This window comes from Schistocerca nitens, chromosome 2 (genome assembly GCF_023898315.1).
Source record: "Schistocerca nitens isolate TAMUIC-IGC-003100 chromosome 2, iqSchNite1.1, whole genome shotgun sequence".
NCBI classification, from domain to species: Eukaryota; Metazoa; Arthropoda; class Insecta; order Orthoptera; family Acrididae; genus Schistocerca; species Schistocerca nitens.
In genome coordinates, this window is record NC_064615.1 from 698,858,706 (window position 1) to 698,880,965 (window position 22,260).

Here is a 22,260-nt window from a genome sequence, read left to right on the forward strand (position 1 = left end):
ATCTCAGGCAACTCACACCAGTAATATGAAAGTGACGGCTGCAATCTTAAGAAAAAATAAATAAGCTCTACCACTCTCAAAAGACTGTCACTATAGCTATGTTACATAAACAGCACAATCCTGAGCTGAGTGGGAATATTTTCAAAAAATGAACTGTGGCTCTCAACGTTAACACAGATGTAACTGACCTTTGAATAGCCCTAATAGCGCGGAAGGCCTCATCCATATTACCGGCACTCAACTGGTAACTAAAAGTAAGTATGGCATCACGAGTTGTCCTATCACAGTCACTCAGGCCTTCAAAATCACGCATCAGCAATGTATCAACTGGTTGCTGCTCCTACAATAGTGAGTAGAACGTAAACATTGTTAGAATTAACAGCATTCTATTCAAAAATTTCTTACACAATTTACAAAGTACACTATATGTGTAGCATGAGTGATACTTTGCAGAACATCTAGAAAGGGTTTACCACATAGTATTACATGTGTACAGATATAATAAAACATAAATTTGTGCCTGAATTAACAACAAAATACTTTTTTAAAATTTTTGCACATTATTTCCAGCTAACACTTTACTACAAACTGGTACATATGGTGATTAAAGTACAAGTTGTGCAAGGGTACACAATGTACATAACTGTAGTTAGCTACATGTAATGACACTTATTGGCAATTGGAAAGAAATACAGTTATTTCAGACTGCTGCTGTTGTGGTATTTAGCCCAAAGATTGGTTCGATACACGTCTCTATGGTAGTATATCCTGCTCAAGCCTCTTCATTTCTGTACATCTACTGAAAACTACATCCATCTGAAACTGCTTATTATAGTAAAGCTTTGGTCTTCCTCTACAGTATTTACCCACCACACCTTCCCCCTGCTTTTCCACACTTTCCTTCACTACCAAACTGATGATTCCTGGATGTCTCAGGATGTTTCTTATTAACCAAATTCGATTCAGTATCTCATTAGATATCCAGTCTACACACCCAATAGACAGCATTCTCCTGCAGCACCACATTTCAAAAGTTTATATTCTTCTAGTCTCTGAAAAGTTTATCATCAGTATTTTTCTGCTGTATAATTCTATACCCTCAGAAAAATACCTTCAGAAAATACTTCCTAACATATAAATTCATATTTGATGATACAAAATTTCTTTTTTTCAGAAATGATCCTCTTGCTACAGTCAGTCTGCGTTGGTTGAAGGAGGGGGCAGGGTGAGGGGAAATAAAAGAATATTAAAAATATACAAAATGATTCTGAAGTGTAACTTCTACATAGTCTTCTGGTTACACAATAGCTCCATCACTAGGTAAAAATGGAAAGCAGTGGAACAATCACCTGGCACTTTTTGCACCATTCCAACGCCTGCCTCTTTGTAGGAATAGAAATTCAATTATACAGGCTGGATAGAAACTTTTAAAAACTCTATGATGATTCTAAAAGTTGTTGTATTTTCTGCAGATAGTGGTGACACAAGTGGGAAATTGCAATGTTAGTGTGCTTGGTCTCCTGTACAAAATGACTTGCTGGTCACAATACAACTTAAACAAAAAGAATAGGTTATGCTGAATTGCATAAACAAATTGGAGAGTCTCTGATGCATATCCTGACTAGTTATGCTGCCATGATAGAAGCGTCTCTCCATATGTCTAATCCATAAACCCCAATCTTGCAGATTACAGTACTAGTGTCCTCTGTGCCATCATATTTCTTCCCACTCTTCAGCTCATGCATTATAGGCCCTCATTATAAGTTTAGGAATGTGACTGGATTTAGGAATGTGACTGGATTTAGGAATGTGACTGGATGCACTGAAATTGGAGTTGCACAAGTGACTTGTATCCTTTGCGAGGTGGTCCACTTACTCATTTAGTAGAATACCATTGATATACAAGGGGGGGGGGGGGGGAATGAAATATAAACTGGATTTTTGTTCCTGAACATCAACAGTTGGTAGGACTGGCCCCGCACTTCTGCTATGCTTTGATGGGACTGTCAGAAGTGACGAGAGCATGCTATTAGATATTTCCTGCTGTTTCGTCAGTAACACTCATGATGTCTGAGCAACAGGTGTACCCCTCCTTACCACAACACATAATTACAAAATTTCTTACTCACGAAGGAATTACAGCGGTAGAAATTTGCCAAACATTGACTACACAATTCGTGATAAAACATTATCAAGGAAACGTGTGTTTGCCTGGCATGAAAAGTTCAAGGAAGGACAAGAACATGTGGAAAATCAGCAACACAATCGCCAGCACTACAGACAAAAACATTCATGCGGTTAAAGACATTGTTGACAACAATTGACAGGTGATAGTATCAGAAATTGCACAAAAAGTCAGAATCAATTATGGGAGCTGTCAAGCAATCATCACAAACAACCTACAGTTCTGTAAAGTGTGTTCCAGATGGGTCCCTAAACTTTTGACCGAAATTCTGAAGTTGAGACGTTTGGAGGCCTGTCAGGGCTTACAGCAAGGTTTACAGAAGAAGGTGATGCATTTTTGAGTCGGATTATCACCTGCGACCAAACATGGGTTCACCACTACACTCTAGATTCCAAAGAAGCCAGTAAGGAGTGGCAGAGGAAAGGGGAGGCAGCGCCATTGAAACCCAAGACTCGACTGTCAGTTTCTTTCAGCGTTTTTTTTATCAGCGAGGCATTTTTCTGATTGATTTTTTGCATGAGTGATGAACAATCAATGCTCCTTATTACTGTGAACTGATGAACAAGGCGAGAGTTGCATATTGCCGCAAAAGACGAGATCAATCGATTTGACAGGTCATCCTCCTCCACGACAATGCGCGACCCCACACTGCAGCTCTAACTGTCTCCAAGTTACAGGAAATGCAATGGACAACACTTGATCATCCTCCTTACTGCCCAGACTTATCACCCTGTGATTTCCATTTATTCGGACCACTTAAAGAAGCTCTAGGAGGGTGACGATCTGAAGACGACAAGAGTGTGGAAGACTTCATGTGCAACTGGCTGGTGACATGACTCAGTTCTCTTTATGACGAGGGCATCAAAAAGCTGCCCATATGCTGGGACAAATGCATTTTCAAAGCAAGAGACTATGTGGAAAAATAAATTATGATTGCCTTGAGTTTTTAAATAAAGGAATTTAAGTAAAATATAAAATCCCTCATATTATATAACTGTGGCTCAATCACTTAACCCACTATGTACATAAGTTGAACATTATTATCTCTCTGCATTATTGGAGTGCTGAGATCTGATAGTGCAATTAACATCTTTGTCTACCCTTGTTAACCAAGCAATGTGGCACAGTGGTCAGCACGGTGGACTCGCATTCGGGAGGATGACCCTTCAAATCTGTGTCCAGCAATTGAAATTGAAGCTTCCCATAATTTCCCTGAATCACTCCAGGTTCCTTTGAAAAAGCATGGCCAACTTCCTTCCCCAATCTTGAAAAATTCCAAGCTTGTGCTCCATCTCTAATGAACTCAATGTTGACACGATGTTAAACCCTAACCTTCCTCCTATCCTGGCCCTCATGACTTGTAAGTCCCTCTCCTCTTGGGGATGTTCCCCAAGATACCCCCTCTCTTTCTCAAGGATGGAACTAACAGTTCTGAAAGCTACAGTCGTATTGTCACTTACACTTTTATATGTGTCTATTGACAGCACTAAAATTTTGGCCATACCAGCCTGTCAAGGGCAATGTGGGCCAGACACCTGTGTAATTTTGCTCTTGGGCACCACAATAATTGTGGCATAAAGTTCTGCAATGCAATAGTCTACCATAGTGACGGCTAGATTGCTACATGTTGCAGCATAAAACTATGTTTCTGCAGCCAATTCTGTGATGGGAGCCTAGCTCTTGTCATAGCACCCCTGGCTTGTGCAAGTACTTCCAGCTTAGCCATTAGCAGCATTCCATTGGTGCCGTGAATTCGACCACCACAATCTCCAAGCCAGCCATCAGTTGAACGTGTGGCCTAGCAGATAAACCCTCATTGAGCAGCAGGTCTACAAGCCATCAGTTAGTCCTGCTGACTCTGGGCTTTGAATTGAATCTGTTAAGGCGAGGCAACCTTTTCGTTGTCATTGCCTGACACTTGAGCCAGTCTCTATGAGTCCTGGGTTCAACTCAGAGCATCTGTACGTTCTAGCCAGCCATCTTGGGACACACTAGTGTGTGCCGACCCCATTTGTTAACCATCCTTGTTATGGAGCTGGCTCCTGACTTGCATCAGCAAAGATGTCATTGCTGTCAGCTACTGTTCTGCTGCCACAGAAGTCCTTGCCACAACACACTCCCTCGCTGTTTGCTGGCCATGGCTGGTTTGTGGCCTGCAATCGTCATCCTTCTGATTAATAAACAATTTTGTTGTTGAGCAAGCACTCACTGTGATACTGCAGATCTAATCCCATAACTACCTGCACATGTCACTTTGGAGGTAAAAGCGGCCATCTCGCAACACTCATGTCGATGTAGCAGTCATAGCACAACTCAACCACTATGTTTTCGTGTCAGTAGTGGGATTGGTGGAGGTGCTACTGTCAACACCCATGCCATCAAGAGTACTAGCAGTATGTGTATTCTACAAATACCGTATTTACTCGAATTTAAGCCGCACTCGAATCTAAGCCGCACCTGAAAAATGAGACTTGAAATCGAGGAAAAAATTTTCCCGAATCTAAGCCGCACCTGAAATCTGAGACTCGAAATTCAAGGGGAGAGAAAAGTTTTAGGCCGCACTTCCAAATCGAAACAAACTTGGTCCATTGTAATATGAGACACAATTCATGTTGAATGAATGACGATACAGCTGTAGTAGTTTGGTTCGAGTCATAAGCTTAGCAGTTAAGCTTTACCAGGTAGCCGTTGTTATGCGTCTGGCGCTCCGTCCGTATTTATACGGGTACCCTTCCCTTTTCACGTGCTTCGTCTGGTTTGAATTGATTGCTTATTTTTCTTTGATCTGACAAGTGCAGTTCTCTTTGTTATAGGTGTTTCCGTCACTCAAAGCTGAAAATGCATTACTGTACTGTGTCATGCATTGTTTGTTGCATTCTGAAAATGAGGGTTTACGGCCTGTCGCCGCTCGCGGCATGGCTTGCTTTTGTGCACGCTACCGCCGCTTACAATTAAAAAAAAAAAACAAAGAGAGGAATCGTCTCATTAGCGAAACAATGGCATGAGACTGCTATTCGTTGCTGCTTACACTGCTGCTTTCTTTGATAATGATCAACAAGAATCAAATAATAGACTGCGTATGATAGAAGATGTTCTGAACGAGAATTTAGCGAAAATTTTTTCCGTTTGAAAATCTTTGCAGACGCCTCTTTAGTACATTACATTGTGCACAGAAATTAGAGTCATCTTAGATTTAAAAATCTAGTCAATTGCCGTGCTTCATTTTTGACTGTATCACTATTAGGCATAAGAATAATACGAATATAAACATGACATGGTATGTATATTCTTCCGCGTCTGCTGTTGTCTCACTCTAGTTTCGTAGTTTATTAGGCGGACAGGATTTAAATGAGATAGCAGCAAACACGAAAGAATACATGGCAAAATGTTTATATTCGTATTATTCTTATGGTGAAGAGAATACTGCATGTGATTCACAATTCATAAAAGTTCCTATTAGCAACCATCATTTCTTCTCACAGTTAGGAAAAAATTCAGAAAGCAGAGTTGGCCATATTGACAAATATCCCAAACAGTCTTGCCAGTCGGATTTTCGTAGTACATTGAAATGCTGCTACGTTCGAAGAGGAACAATACGGAATTTGTATTTACTTCGTTGAATAATGTATGAACATGCAGTGCTCGAAACTTGGGGCGGAGAAGAAAAAGCTTGTCTTCCACCTGTTTTATATTTATTTACTGACGCAGAGGTTTTGGTGCCAGTATTTGTCTTTGTGCCTGCTAAGCATGCCTCATGCCTGCGTAGCGCTACGTATATTCGACGACAGAAGTTAGTTGTGGCGGCACCTACCAACATTTTTCAGAACTTCCGCTTACTTTGCACTTGATTCTAAGCCGCAGGCGATTTTTTGGACTACAAAAACCGGAAAAAAAGTGCGGCTTAGATTTGAGTAAATACGGTACTTGTGGCTTCCCTTTGACCATTATTTCTGAGTTTATGTCTGTCCTCTTCCCACTGTTATTATGTTTTGATTATGCCAGGAATAGATGGAATTGTCCAAAGCATGAACCGATGAAACTGGTTATATGGTCACAGTGTAATGCACTGGCTCATATGGCTCAATGTACCTATTCACATGACTAGTACGTTGGTTATGCCAACAAAGAGGGCATTACACCAGGCAACACAGAGACTGTGTGCAGCTAAGGCATGAAAAACAATGGGTGTTGGGGATGTTTGAATGAATGTCAATAGTGGGAAAATGGAGGCATAATTTATTGTAAAAAGTGTTGGCATGTGATTTAGACATTTAGAAGTCCTCCAGGGATCTATACTAACTGACATGTGGTTTGACATCCATAGAGTGCCTGAGGCACATGTGGAGCTTTACTCTTCTTTTCCATTTCTGCATCACACTCTATATCTACATCTACATACATACTCTGCAAGCCACCATACAGTGCGTAGTGGAGGGTACCCTGTAACACTAATAGTCATTTCCTCTCCTGTTCCTGTTCCAGATACAGTGAGGGAAAAATGACTGTCTATATGCCTCAATACAAGCCCTCATTTCTCATATTTTATCTTTGTGATCCTACGCAAAATGTATGTTGGTGAGGTGGCAGTGTAATCGTTCTGCAGTCAGGTTCAAATGTCATTGTTCCTCAAAAAGAATGGCATCATCCCTCCAGGGATTCCCATCTATGTCCTGAAACATTTCCGTAACACTTTCAAGTTGTTAGAAACTACTGTAACAAATCTAGCAACTTGCTTCCAAACTGCTTCAATATCTTCCTTTAATCTGACCTGGTGTGGATACCAAACTCTTGATCAGTACTCAAGAAAAGGCCATACTAGTATCCCATATGTGGTCTCCTTTACACATGTACCACACTTTCCTAAGATTGCCCCAATAAGCTGAAATCTTCCATTTCCCTTCCCTACCACAATCCTCACTTGCTCATTCCATCTGTTATGCCCAGATATTTAAAAGACGTGACTTGTCTGAACATTATGGGATTGTTTTTCCACATCCACATTAACTTACATTCTCCTACATTTAGAGCCAGCTGCCATTTACTGCACCCTCTACAAATTTTGTCTAAGTAGTCTTGTATCGTCATACACCACAGTGTCATCAGCAAACAACTGCAGATTGCTGCTCACCCTGTCCACCAGTTCGTTTATGCATATAGAAAATCAAAGTGGTCCTATCACACTTCCCTGGGGTACTCCTGATGATACTCTTGTCTCTGATAAACACTCACTGTCCAACACAATGTACTGGGTTCTATAACTTAAGAAGTCTTCGAGCCACTTACATATCTGGGAACCTACTTCATAAGCTTGTACCTTCATTAACAGTCTGAGTGTGGTATCGTGTCAAATGCTTTTCAGAAATGTAGTAATACAGAAACTGCATGTTGACCTACATCCATAGTTCACAGTGTACCTTGTGAGAGAAGGGCAAACAGTTTCACATGAGTGGTACATACGTTCTACGATTCTGCAGCAAATCAATGTCAAGGATATTGGTCTGTAATTTTGTGGGTCTGTTTTTTTACCTCCTTATATACAGGAGTCATCTGCATGTTTTTGCAGTCATCTGGGACTTTGCACTGATTGACACGTTCATGATAAATGCAAACTAAGTAAACGGCCAATGATTGACAGATTCATGATAAATGCAAACTAAGTAAAGGGCCAATGCCATGGAGTACTCTTTGTAAAACCAAATTGAGATTCCGTCCGGACCTGGTGATTTATTTGTCTTCAACCTTTTCAGTTGTTTCTCTATGGCAGGGTTGTTTATTACTATGTCACCAACAAGGGACTCTGTGATGGTCAAACAATGATATGTTTGTGTGATTCTCCTGTATGGACGAGTTCTTAAATGCGGAATTTAAAACTTCAGCTTTCATTTCACTGTCTTCAACTGCCACACCACAATGGTAATAAGTGACAGGGTGGAAGCTTTAGTCATGCTTAGAAATTTTACATAGGACCAGTATCTTCACAGGTTCTTAGCCAGATCTTTTGCTAAGGTATGATGGTAGTAGTTGTATGTTTTGGGCATAGATTTTTTTTACAGGTGCACAAATCTCTATTAACCTTTGTTTGTCATCATCTGCACTTTCTCTTTTGAACTGAGAGTGCAACAGCCTTTGCTTTCTTAGCATTTTCCTAATTTCGTTGCTAAGCCACAGGGGGTCTTTTTCATCCTTAATCCACTTATTGGGCACATACTTATCCAGAGCACAATAAACATTCTGTTTAAATTTTAAATTGTTTTGGAACATTGTTTCAGGAAACAGTGATCTAATGGTATTATAATTTTTTTAGTAAATACAGTCATGGTCATAAATAAGTTGTTACTGTTTATTTGAGGATGACCGGTTATGATCCACTAGAGAGATTATCATCAGATCTTCTTTGGAATCCCTGGCATGGAGAAAGCCATCCACACTTGCACTGAGAACATTGTTTAAACTTTGCCCACAATTCCTCTATGTCGATCACACTGGAACTAAATGATTGCATTTCACTGTCTAAATGAGATGCTAACAGCTGCTTATCTGCTCTTGCTGACAAAAGCACTCTCCTAGTCTTCTTGACTGATTTATCAACTTTCATAACCAGTACATGTCTCTGTACTGGTGCCATCAATATCGTCCAGCCTCTTTAAAGTTACAAGTTCAAAGATATTTCCTTCGTGTGTGGGATTCAAACTAGCTATTCAAGACACTTTTTGGAAAACGTGTTCAAAAGTACTTCACAAGACTGACTGTCTGCACCCTCTGCAATGGATCCAAAGATTTCCCAGTCTGTTTGGTAGGTTAAAGTCGCCTGCTACTAGTTTTGCATGATCTGAGTTCCTATGGGCTACTGGCTTTCTTTGAATAACTCTAAAACTGTCACAGCAGAATTGGGTGGTCAGTAAAAGATCCAACAATTAATTGGGTTTCACCTAACCTTTTATACACAATCAGATAACTCTACTGTCACAGTAAATTTCAACATCAATAGAGACAACATTTTTGTCAACTGCAAAATAACACTCCCCATCCTATGACATCTTATTTGTCCTTCTGATAAATGTTCTATGACTCCATGACTTGCTAAATATATCAGAGCTCCCCATTTCAGGTTTCAGCCAGCTCTCTGTCTCAAGATTGCTATGTGCTTTCATCTGTAATTCTTTTCTCTGGTGAGGTAGTTGAAAGCCTTCATACAACATTATTGACCCCGAGGGTGGGGGGGGGGGGGGGGGGGGTGACGACAATGTTGCAACAGTGTCTTGTGTTTTGGACATTTTTGTATTCTCATCATGCAACATTGAGTCAAAACAGCATAGCAGGGCACTGAGATACCACATGGATGTGAGATGATTCACTACCTTATTATAACCACCGCATAGGTATGCTGTTGGCAGTAAGGTAAGCAACTGAGCTTTTGCATATCACACACCTGAGTGGGGAAATCGTGGAAATCCAAGCAGTGGACGGCTAGTGTGAATGTAGGACTCTGTTGCACAACTTTGCTTGCCAACAGAAGATGAACATAATAGAAATGGGTACAGCTATAGCTGAATCACGTACACATCTACAAGTCTTGCATAAGGAGTTTTCATACACAACTTTTAGTCAGTAGACTTGTATACTTTTTAACTGAATATGACATGAAGCTGAAACACTTACAACATTCTCCTGTATTTACAGGAGTGTCAAATCTAATACACTTTGGCTTGACTGATATTGTTTCAAACAATCTCATAAATAAAAAAAGAAAGGAGATATCAGAATTGAATTTCATGTCATTTACTCTGGAAGAAGCAACTGATGTGCGTAAGTACTTGCACATCTTCCCAGTACTTCACTATGTCCCAGCTTTTCATCAAATCTATGAAAGGTTTTTGAAAGCCACAAACATGCAATGAATTATGATGGGTGTTATTGGTGTACAACAGAATAGATTGATAGATTGCAATTTTGTAGCATACAGCAATGTTTCTGCAGCCACTTACATGTTGGAAGCCTAGCTACTGTCTTAACACTCCCAGCTGAAGTGAGTATGTACAAATACCCCCAGCTCACCCGTTAGTAGCATTCCATCAGTGCTGTGCATTCGACCAGTCTCCGCACCACTGTACATTTGAACAGTCTCTGCACCAATCATCAAACATGTAGTGTAGCAGTTACAATGTCATGGAGCAACATCATCAACTAGATGAAGCTATTTGTCTGCAAACTGTCAACTAACCCTGATAGTTCTGGGCTTTGAACTGGATCTGCCAAGACGAAGCACTGATTGACATTGCAGCCAATCTCCCTGGATTTAACTAGGGGTGTCTACATATTCCAGTCAGCCACCTTGGACCATGTGCACAATACACTGAGCCCATCGTATCTTGCTGCAGAGCGCCTCCCAATTTGAGCCATGGAGGGCATAATTGCTGCCAGCACTGTTCTGCTGTCACAAAATTGCACTACCACAGGATACCCACACGTTGTCGGCTAGCCAATGTGATTATAAAGAATGTTATCGCTGAGTAAGCATTCTTGACTCCACACTTGCCATGGTTCCAGAGATTACATGCCACAATTCACCACACACCCCACACTCCACTTTGCAAGCAGAACTTGTGCCAGCTTAGCACTAATACAAGGTCTCTTCAAAAGATTCTAGAACATTTGTAATATCACACCAATGGTGAGTTGGAGTGAAGTGGGATTGGCTTCCCTGCATGTGCCTCTGTTTAATGTGTAACTGACAGAAGTTTCGTTGTTGTATGGCTGTTAGTTATTGTTCAGTGCCTTGTTCAGTGCCGTATCGAGTAGAACTTTGGTCACACAGTTTGCGAATTTTGAGATGGCAGAGTTAGAGAATCAACGTGTCTGCATTAAATTTTGCATGAAACTCAAGAAAATCTTTACAGAGACACGCCAAATGATGCAAGAAGCCTACCATGATGAGTTCTTATACCATACTCGGTATTACGAATAGTTAACACGATTTAAAAATGGCCAGATGGAAGTTAAAGAACACCCTTGTTCAGGACACTCTGCGACGTCTACTGACTACACTTCTGTCATGTGCATCAATGAAATTGAGTGTGCCAATCGAAGACCGACTGAGAGATTGCAGAAGAAAGTAACATTTCAGTTGGATCATGTAGGAAGGAAATGGCTTGACATGTGACAATTCGTGGCTCTTGCATCATGAGAAGGCGCCCAGCCACTCATCCCTGTTGGTGCACGACTATTGCATAAAAAACTAAATCACTATGCTGCATCATCCTACATACTCTTCAGACCTGGCCCCTAAGGACTTTTATTTCCAAAGTTGAAAACCCCATTGAAAGACAAAGATTTGCAACGATAGACAACATAAAAGAAAATTCACAAACAGTACTTTGTGCAATTCAGCAAGGAGTATACCAAGACTGCTTCCAGAAGTGGAAATGGTATTGGGAGCGGTGTATCAATGGTGGAGGATAGTATTTCAAAGGTAAGTGTAGAAAAATTTTGTAGACAAAGTTCCGGGATTTTTTTAACAGACCACATGGTACAACACAGTCACTACAAAAGGAACTGGCCAGCAATTCTGTCTCATAATTTATTACTTTTCTGTATTGAATTCACTTCTGGTACAGCACAATTGACGAGACAGATATGAGCAAGATTTCTAGTCCTAGTAGTCTGGGGAATTTCAGAGCTCGCACGATGACCGTATCTCCGCTACTGAGTATGAAGCAGCCCACAATTACCTGTAACAGAGAGTTCTGGAATTCTAATACTGCAAAGTGTATGTATTAGTATGTGGAACTTGTATGTTATCATACATATGTGAAATGTTAAAGTATTCCAGGTGGACACAGCCACAATGACAATCATAAATACTGCTTTAGAATCATACACCTGCCTTCATTTTCTGAAGCCAAAGGAGTAACCAACTGACTTCTACTCACTATTCCAAATATTGTTCAACAATTCTTTTGACAGTTTTTTCCAAATTTTGGATCTTAGGAAAAACAGCCTGTAAGGTATAGTGTGACCAGACTCTAGTCACTGCTTCTGTACAGGCACAATGATTTGTGTGAGCACTGGCACTATAGATAATAGTTTTTGCTCTTGAGGATGAGGACTGAGAAGTTCCCTAACAGGAAGAATTTGAGTTAAGTGCCATAGCAAAAACCTTCAGGAGTAAATATGAAGAGGGCACTAAAATGCCATTTCTCGCAGAAACTCAATATCAAGCAAAGACCTAACAGTGGATGTGGTCAGTATGTGTATCAGGCTTGCTCGTTACTCATGACCATGGTAGCTGCTTGGGAGTAGGGCAGCAAGAATCTCTTGGCTTTGGCATGGGCACTCATGAACAAGGCAATTTGTTCATTCTCGCTGTGGAACAGAAATTGGCGAAGGGTGGTAACGAATCCCTGCAATGGAAACTGCTCACATTATATGTACATGATTAATGAATTCATTAGTTCGTCTTCATAATACTTGGGTCTTTGCATTTACTTGCTATCTTGTAGAGAAACATTGAAGTATCAGAAAATGGTCACATGATTCGCTTGCTGAGCATGTGCCCGAGAAATAATACTTTTCTCTACTAAAATAAAATTCAGTTTATGAAGTCATTTAATCACTATTCAATGACAGAAATAATATTCTTTATGATATTTAAATGAAAACTACGATTAAAAATGGAAGATAAACAAGGCACAAAATAGGATCAGTCATTCTGAAGCAAAAGAGGTTGAATGTAGAGTAACACAGTACATGGCAGCTGTGTGTCCAGAGTGCAAATAAATTATCTGTAACACTAACTTCAGAATACAAAATTGTGTATTACATGTATATTACGTGAATAAAGGCTACTTACACAGGTACTTTTCAGTTCATCTCATATGATATGATTGTCTTCATTAAACAATTTACTCATCCCTCTTGTTGATATGAATTAACAAAATGTCATTGACAAGACCTGGATCAACACGGCTGCACTTATCTGAAAGAACTAAGTCTGGCTGGCTAAAATTTCTTTTGCTTGCAATGCTACTGGAGGGAATGCGTGGGGTTTCTTTCATCACTTTATTAAAAAGTTTGAGGAAGGCATAGGCATTGGCCTTCCACCAAGACAAAACATCCCTGAAGTCATCACCTGGGCCATCTGTCTTCAAATATCTCTCAAGTTACATTTCAGAGTTGAGAAATGGGGTCTTCTTTCTCTCCTAATTCACTACTAACTGTTCTTTGAAACACAGATGACAAACTGTAGCCATGTAAAGGGAGTGCTATAGTTCGTTAATGACTTTCTATTTTAGTAAGGTTTCTGGCCATTATTTCAGCAATGTAAGTACTGCACTGCCATTGTCACTTTGGTGCTAATCTAGCAAACTAAACGCCCATAGCATTACAAAAGGCAGAGTCAATTCTGTTTCACCCTTCAGATCATTTTTCACTTGTTTAAAAGGTTCCAGGAAACTGATTGTGCCCTCCATCATATCAGGCTGATATGGATATTCATTATCTGCTCATTTTTCTCAAACAGCAAATTCTCAATTTAATTTTTTGTGAATGACTTCAATCACATAGATAATATTCCATCTAGTTTCTAAATCTTAATGTGACGTTTTTTCTAATCTCAGCATCTAAATGGAGCACTTAATATGTCCCACAATTCTTCATACTGTCTGGATAGGTTTATAAATATCAGGTAATTCTTCACTAAGGAAATTTTCATCAAATGCATGCCTTAATGCTGTGTTTATACTGTGTACTGCACATGGCAGTCCTTTATGATGTTCAAGAACTTTCTTTACATTTGGCTCTTAATCCATAACAAATGTCACTCTGCTTAGTTCTGGAGATATATTCATCTCAGAAAATTTTTCATATAACTCTGTAATAATATGTAATTCGTTTTTGAACATCTGAAAACTTTGTTGCAAAGAGCACATTGTTTCTCAGTTCAGATCTGTCCTCAGAGACTACAATTCACTGGATGTGACAGGAAGATAATGTATTTTGCAATAATTTCCAGCTGTAGATTGCATGTCATAACACATTTGTTCTGGTCAACAGCTTTCTTTACTTAGGCGAGATCTCATTTCTCACTTGATTCTCATTTCATCTGTATGTTGAGAAATGTGCAGGTGGGAACCCTCCTTGCCATATATACTATGTTCCTGTAACCCTCCTGGCCACAATCTCTGTTAGTCATTGTCCTTACCCATCTAGCCGCTTACCTTTCCCCATTGCAGCGCTACATAACCCTCTATTCCACCAATTCATCACCCACAGTCTTTTTACATCTCTCCTTTCCTGGAACACCCCCCCCCCCCCCCCCCCCCCCCCGCCGTCTAACCTCCCGACTGCACATAGCTGTCTTGCCTACCCTCTCTCCACACAATCCCTGTATGCTCCTACAAGCAGCACTTTTCTGTCCCCAATCCCTGTCCTGCTATCCCTCTCCATGCCTGCTCCAGCGTCCTCTTTACTCCCAGCACCTGGTTGCTTCTCCAATCAAGTGCTGCTGCTTCCAGTGTGTCTTCAGCAGCCAGAGACTGTGGTTAAAAGAGTGTGAGTTGCGTTTGCACACATGTGTGTGTGTGTGTGTGTGTGTGTGTGTGTGTGTGTGTGGCAACTCAGCATCTCTGCTATATTGTGAGCAGCAACTATCCTTTTCATAATATTGTCATATTCTGTCATGGATGCTCCATTTTTAGATGGAATCCATGTACTACTTGTCACACAAACAGACCGACCAGGTGAAAAACTTTCATGATTCCTTCCCTTATGGAGACAAACATTCCACAACTGCAATACAGTTCATAGAATATATTTAATGAAGGATCTCACTCAAGTTTTTCGATTTCAATGCTGTACACTTTACAATAAAACTACTGAACCCATAGTCTTCTGCTTTCGATTTGCTAAGTTCGTTTATATGTTTGTAAATATGCTTTAAAGTGATTTGTGAGCAAGAATAGGGACACTCGTTGTCTGCTCTGCGGGGCTTCTACTCCCAATGTGGATTTATTGAGGAGAGTATTGGCATTATCACAGTTTACCAAATGTTCATTAAGATTTTTTTTTCAACTGGGACTATATGTTCTTGGATGCAATTATTCATCTCTTTTAGTGGGATACCAGGCAGGTCTCATCTTACCATGGTATTTGAAACTGAGTTTTCTATTTTAAGCTATAATGTTACACTATCTCATACTCTATAATGTCACTTTGAAAACAGTTTCAGTACACAGTATGATTATGTTGTCAAGATATGCGACTGGCCTTGAGGATTTTTTGTAGACACAGTACTCTATCTGCATAGCTGAGTTGTAAGCATGTCTGATGGCCAAGCGCAGGACCCAGGTTCGATTTCTTGTACTGCCAAGAACTGTTCCCTGATGAGAGGACTGGAACAGGGCACACATGGCCTCATGAGGCCACTTGAGAAGCAACTTGCTTAAAGTGAGTGCAAAACTGACACAAAAGCTACTAATGTAGCATCAAATTAAAATGCTGGCAGCCACACAACATTTATTTCCACATTTTCTGCTGATATGAAGTCCTATAATTATAAAACTGGCTCATTATATATTATAGTGAGAAGGCACAATTATAATCCACAGAACATACAAATAACTAACTATATAGTGGAATGCTGAGTCGCAGATAGGCACAACAAAAAGACTCCCACCTATCTGTGCTTATCTACGACTCAGCAATCTGCTATATGATGAGCAGCAACTTTCCTTCAAATAACATTGTTGCATTCCATACTGGCTTTTTCATTGTTTGAAATAACTAACTAAATATTTATTTACTGACAAAGCAGGAGTCTAATGACTCTAGAATCTTTATGTTGTTTACAGTTAGATCACTACTATTGTAATGTTTTCCATAAATATTAACTCGTCATCACTTGTTATTGAATCAGTTTACCACACATCAATTTGTAAAGTACTACACCATCTACTTCAAGTTATATATATATGTAACCCTACCATGTGTGATAATCATCCAGCTGTAGCTGGCTAGCAGCCATGGGGAACACTCTCATGTGTTTCCAAGTCTTTCTTCCACTGTTCATTGCTGAATAAGGTATCGTAATTTTATCTTCCAATCTACTACTGTATTTAAAAACAAAGATGATGTGACTTACCAAACGAAAGTGCTGGCAGGTCGATAGACACACAAACAAACACAAACATACACACAAAATTCAAGCTTTCGCAACCAACGGTTGCTTCGTCAGGAAAGAGGGAAGGAGAGGGAAAGATGAAAGGATGTGGGTTTTAAGGGAGAGGGTAAGGGGTCATTCCAATCCCGGGAGCGGAAAGACTTACCTTGGGGGAAAAAAGGACAGGTATACACTCGCACACACACACCTGTCCTTTTTTCCCCCAAGGTAAGTCTTTCCGCTCCCGGGATTGGAATGTGGGTTTTAAGGGAGAGGGTAAAGGGTCATTCCAATCCCGGGAGCGGAAAGACTTACCTTGGGGGAAAAAAGGACGGGTATACACTCGCACACACACACCTGTCCTTTTTTCCCCCAAGGTAAGTCTTTCCGCTCCCGGGATTGGAATGACTCCTTACCCTCTCCCTTAAAACCCACATCCTTTCATCTTTCCCTCTCCTTCCCTCTTTCCTGATGAAGCAACCGTTGGTTGCGAAAGCTTGAATTTTGTGTGTATGTTTGTGTTTGTTTGTGTGTCTATCGACCTGCCAGCACTTTCGTTTGGTAAGTCACATCATCTTTGTTTTTAGATATATTTTTCCCACGTGGAATGTTCCCCTCTATTATAATCTACTACTGTAGTTTGTTAAGTTTCTCTCTAAGAGATTATACATTGATATGGAGAAGAATAATATCATTGTTGATAGAGAGAGGTATTTGAAGTTCAGTGCATCTAAAATTTCCACTTTATTTTCACTGGCTGAATAGTTTCCAGACAGTCATTGTACGCTATCATGTGCCAGTCTCACAGGTTATAGGCTCTGCAAATAAACTGAAACTAATGAGTGTGTGAAAAGTGAGACCTATATTGTTTGGGCAATTATGTGTATAGCACCTGACATTGAGTTCTGTATACAGTTAATGAACAAGAGTCTATTAGGCACTTGCAGGACAGTTATGAACATGCAAATAAAATAGAAACCTCTCAGAATAATTAAAGTTTACTGATATATGTACAAAGGTAAGTACCTCATTTTTTTATTAAAATTTATGATGCTATAAAAGTAAAACACTTCTTTCAGTGCTGAACAGTTTGCAGGCAATGGGATAAACAATGACATTACTCAATCAGTGCAGAGATACATAAATGCAACATCTGACCTTATATTTCAAACTGTTGTTGAAGAATGCAAATTACTTACAATATCTATGGAAAAATCACTCTCAGAAATACTTACTGACATACAATCATTCAGAACAATATTTATTTGCATGAAATGTAGATTTGGTTGTATCAGCAATCCAATTATAGAGTGTCAATCAAAGCACTGCAGCTCAAGAACATTGTTACTTATACTGTTGACAGTAACGTAGATGTCATTGTGCTCTGTGCTCTTTTCCTGTATGTTACATAGGTTGGCAGTGGGTAATGAGGTATTTTGAGTGCAGAAAATGAAACCACTCCATATTCTTTGCTTATGTTTCCACTGATTCATGACAACGCTGTAAACCTGCCAAAGCTTCCTTGTTTTTCTAAATTTCCTTCGGAATGAAAGATATAGTGATATATTGATCTATAACATTGCTCACGGTCTAGTTTAGACTGGATAGTTATGATTTAATTATTGTTGGTAAAGTCAACAAACAGGGTGTTCTGAGAAAAATCTCTAGTTATAGTAGAGGGAAACATTCCACGTAGGAAAAATATATCTAAAAACAAAGATGATGTGACTTACCAAATGAAAGTCCTGGCAGGTCGACAGACACACAAACAAACACAAACATACACACAAAATTCAAGCTTTCGCAACAAACTGTTGCCTCATCAGGAAGGAGGGAAGGAGAGGGAAAGATGAAAGGATGTGGGTTTTAAGGGAGAGGGTAAGGAGTCATTCCAATCCCGGGAGCGGAAAGACTTACCTTAGGGGGAAAAAAGGACGGGTATACACTCGCACACACACACATATCCATCCACATATATACAGACACAAGCAGACACATTTAAAGACAAAGAGTTTGGGCAGAGATGTCAGTCGAGGCAGAAGTGCAGAGGCAAAGATGTTGTTGAATGACGGGTGAGGTGTGAGTGGCGGCAACTTGAAATTAGCGGAGATTGAGGCCTGGTGGATAACGGGAAGAGAGGATATATTGAAGAGCAAGTTCCCATCTCCGGAGTTCGGATAGGTTGGTGTTAGTGGGAAGTATCCAGATAACCCGGACAGTGTAACACTGTGCCAAGATGTGCTGGCCGTGCACCAAGGCACGTTTAGCCACAGGGTGATCCTCATTACCAACAAACACTGTCTGCCTGTGTCCATTCATGCGAATGGACAGTTTGTTGCTGGTCATTCCCACATAGAATGCGTCACAGTGTAGGCAGGTCAGTTGGTAGATCACGTGGGTGCTTTCACACGTGGCTCTGCCTTTGATCGTGTACACCTTCCGGGTTACAGGACTGGAGTAGGTGGTGGTGGGAGGGTGCATGGGACAGGTTTTACACCGGGGGCGGTTACAAGGGTAGGAGCCAGAGGGTAGGGAAGGTGGTTTGGGGATTTCATAGGGATGAACTAAGAGGTTACGAAGGTTGGGTGGACGGCGGAAAGACACTCTCGGTGGAGTGGGGAGGATTTCATGAAGGATGGATCTCATTTCAGGGCAGGATTTGAGGAAGTCGTATCCCTGCTGGAGGGCCACATTCAGAATCTGATCCAGTCCCGGAAAGTATCCTGTCACAAGTGGGGCACTTTTGTGGTTCTTCTGTGGGAGGTTCTGGGTTTGAGAGGATGAGGAAGTGGCTCTGGTTATTTGTTTCTCTACCAGGTCGGGAGGGTAGTTGCGGGATGCGAAAGCTGTTGTCAGGTTGTTGGTGTAATGTTTCAGGGATTCCGGACTGGAGCAGATTCGTTTGCCATGAAGACCTAGGCTGTAGGGAAGGGACCGTTTGATGTGGAATGGGTGGCAGCTGTCGTAATGGAGGTACTGTTGCTTGTTGGTGGGTTTGATGTGGACGGACGTGTGAAGCTGGCCATTGGACAGGTGGAGGTCAACATCAAGGAAAGTGGCATGGGATTTGGAGTAGGATCAGGTGAATCTGATGGAACCAAAGGAGCTGAGGTTGGAGAGGAAATTCTGGAGTTCTTCTTCACTGTGAGTCCAGATCATGAAGATGTCATCAATAAATCTGTACCAAACTTTGGGTTGGCAGGCCTGGGTAACCAAGAAGGCTTCCTCTAAGTGACCCATGAATAGGTTGGCGTACGAAGGGGCCATCCTGGTACCCATGGCCGTTCCCTTTAATTGTTGGTATGTCTGGCCTTCAAAAGTGAAGAAGTTGTGGGTCAGGATGAAGCTGGCTAAGGTAATGAGGAAAGAGGTTTTAGGTAGGGTGGCAGGTGATCGGCGTGAAAGGAAGTGCTCCATCGCAGCGAGGCCCTGGACGTGCGGGATATTTGTGTATAAGGAAGTGGCATCAATGGTTACAAGGATGGTTTCTGGGGGTAACGGACTGGCTAAGGATTCCAGGCGTTCGAGAAAGTGGTTGGTGTCTTTGATGAAGGATGGGAGACCGCACGTAATGGGTTGAAGGTTTTGATCTACGTAGGCAGAGATACGTTCTGTGGGGGCTTGGTAACCAGCTACAATGGGGCGGCCGGGATGATTGGGTTTGTGAATTTTAGGAAGAAGGTAGAAGGTAGGGGTGCGGGGTGTCGGTGGGGTCAGGAGGTTGATGGAGTCAGGTGAAAGGTTTTGTAGGGGGCCTAAGGTTCTGAGGATTCCTTGAAGCTCCGCCTGGACATCAGGAATGGGGTTACCTTGGCAAACTTTGTATGTGGTGTTGTCTGAAAGCTGACACAGTCCCTCAGCCACATACTCCCGACGATCAAGTACCACGGTCGTGGAACCCTTGTCCGCCGGAAGAATGACGATGGACCAGTCAGCCTTCAGATCACGGATAGCCTGGGCTTCAGCAGTGGTGATGTTGGGAGTAGGATTAAGGTTTTTTAAGAAGGATTGAGAGGCAAGGCTGGACACCACTGCAGAAGCCCAGGCTATCCGTGATCTGAAGGCTGACCGGTCCATCGTCATTCTTCCGGCGGACAAGGGTTCCACGACCGTGGTACTTGACCGTCGGGAGTATGTGGCTGAGGGACTGCGTCAGCTTTCAGACAACACCACATACAAAGTTTGCCAAGGTAACCCCATTCCTGATGTCCAGGCGGAGCTTCAAGGAATCCTCAGAACCTTAGGCCCCCTACAAAACCTTTCACCTGACTCCATCAACCTCCTGACCCCACCGACACCCCGCACCCCTACCTTCTACCTTCTTCCTAAAATTCACAAACCCAATCATCCCGGCCGCCCCATTGTAGCTGGTTACCAAGCCCCCACAGAACGTATCTCTGCCTACGTAGATCAAAACCTTCAACCCATTACGTGCGGTCTCCCATCCTTCATCAAAGACACCAACCACTTTCTCGAACGCCTGGAATCCTTAGCCAGTCCGTTACCCCCAGAAACCATCCTTGTAACCATTGATGCCACTTCCTTATACACAAATATCCCGCACGTCCAGGGCCTCGCTGCGATGGAGCACTTCCTTTCACGCCGATCACCTGCCACCCTACCTAAAACCTCTTTCCTCATTACCTTAGCCAGCTTCATCCTGACCCACAACTTCTTCACTTTTGAAGGCCAGACATACCAACAATTAAAGGGAACGGCCATGGGTACCAGGATGGCCCCTTCGTACGCCAACCTATTCATGGGTCGCTTAGAGGAAGCCTTCTTGGTTACCCAGGCCTGCCAACCCAAAGTTTGGTACAGATTTATTGATGACATCTTCATGATCTGGACTCACAGTGAAGAAGAACTCCAGAATTTCCTCTCCAACCTCAACTCCTTTGATTCCATCAGATTCACCTGGTCCTACTCCAAATCCCATGCCACTTTCCTTGATGTTGACCTCCACCTGTCCAATGGCCAGCTTCACACGTCCGTCCACATCAAACCCACCCACAAGCAACAGTACCTCCATTACGACAGCTGCCACCCATTCCACATCAAACGGTCCCTTCCCTACAGCCTAGGTCTTCGTGGCAAACGAATCTGCTCCAGTCCGGAATCCCTGAAGCATTACACCAACAACCTGACAACAGCTTTCGCATCCCGCAACTACCCTCCCGACCTGGTAGAGAAACAAATAACCAGAGCCACTTCCTCATCCTCTCAAACCTAGAACCTCCCACAGAAGAACCATAAAAGTGCCCCACTTGTGACAGGATACTTTCCGGGACTGGATCAGATTCTGAATGTGGCCCTCCAGCAGGGATACGACTTCCTCAAATCCTGCCCTGAAATGAGATCCATCCTTCATGAAATCCTCCCCACTCCACCAAGAGTGTCTTTCCGCTGTCCACCCAACCTTCGTAACCTCTTAGTTCATCCCTATGAAATCCCCAAACCACCTTCCCTACCCTCTGGCTCCTACCCTTGTAACTGCCCCCGGTGTAAAACCTGTCCCATGCACCCTCCCACCACCACCTACTCCAGTCCTGTAACCCGGAAGGTGTACACGATCAAAGGCAGAGCCACGTGTGAAAGCACCCACGTGATCTACCAACTGACCTGCCTACACTGTGACGCATTCTATGTGGGAATGACCAGCAACAAACTGTCCATTCGCATGAATGGACACAGGCAGACAGTGTTTGTTGGTAATGAGGATCACCCTGTGGCTAAAACATGCCTTGGTGCACGGCCAGCACATCTTGGCACAGTGTTACACTGTCCGGGTTATCTGGATACTTCCCACTAACACCAACCTATCCGAACTCCGGAGATGGGAACTTGCTCTTCAATATATCCTCTCTTCCCGTTATCCACCAGGCCTCAATCTCCGCTAATTTCAAGTTGCCGCCACTCA

General features: G+C 41.9%; 1 protein-coding gene across 1 annotated transcript in view; it reads right to left on the reverse strand.

Annotated features, from left to right (window-relative positions):
- Positions 1–22,260, reverse strand: part of LOC126236856 (intraflagellar transport protein 140 homolog) — a 267,376-nt gene that overhangs the window by 111,978 nt on the left and 133,138 nt on the right. Inside the window, exon 14 of the mRNA XM_049946468.1 lies at positions 189–340. Coding sequence (XP_049802425.1) covers positions 189–340 — 152 coding nt within the window. The remainder of the gene's footprint in view (positions 1–188; positions 341–22,260) is intronic.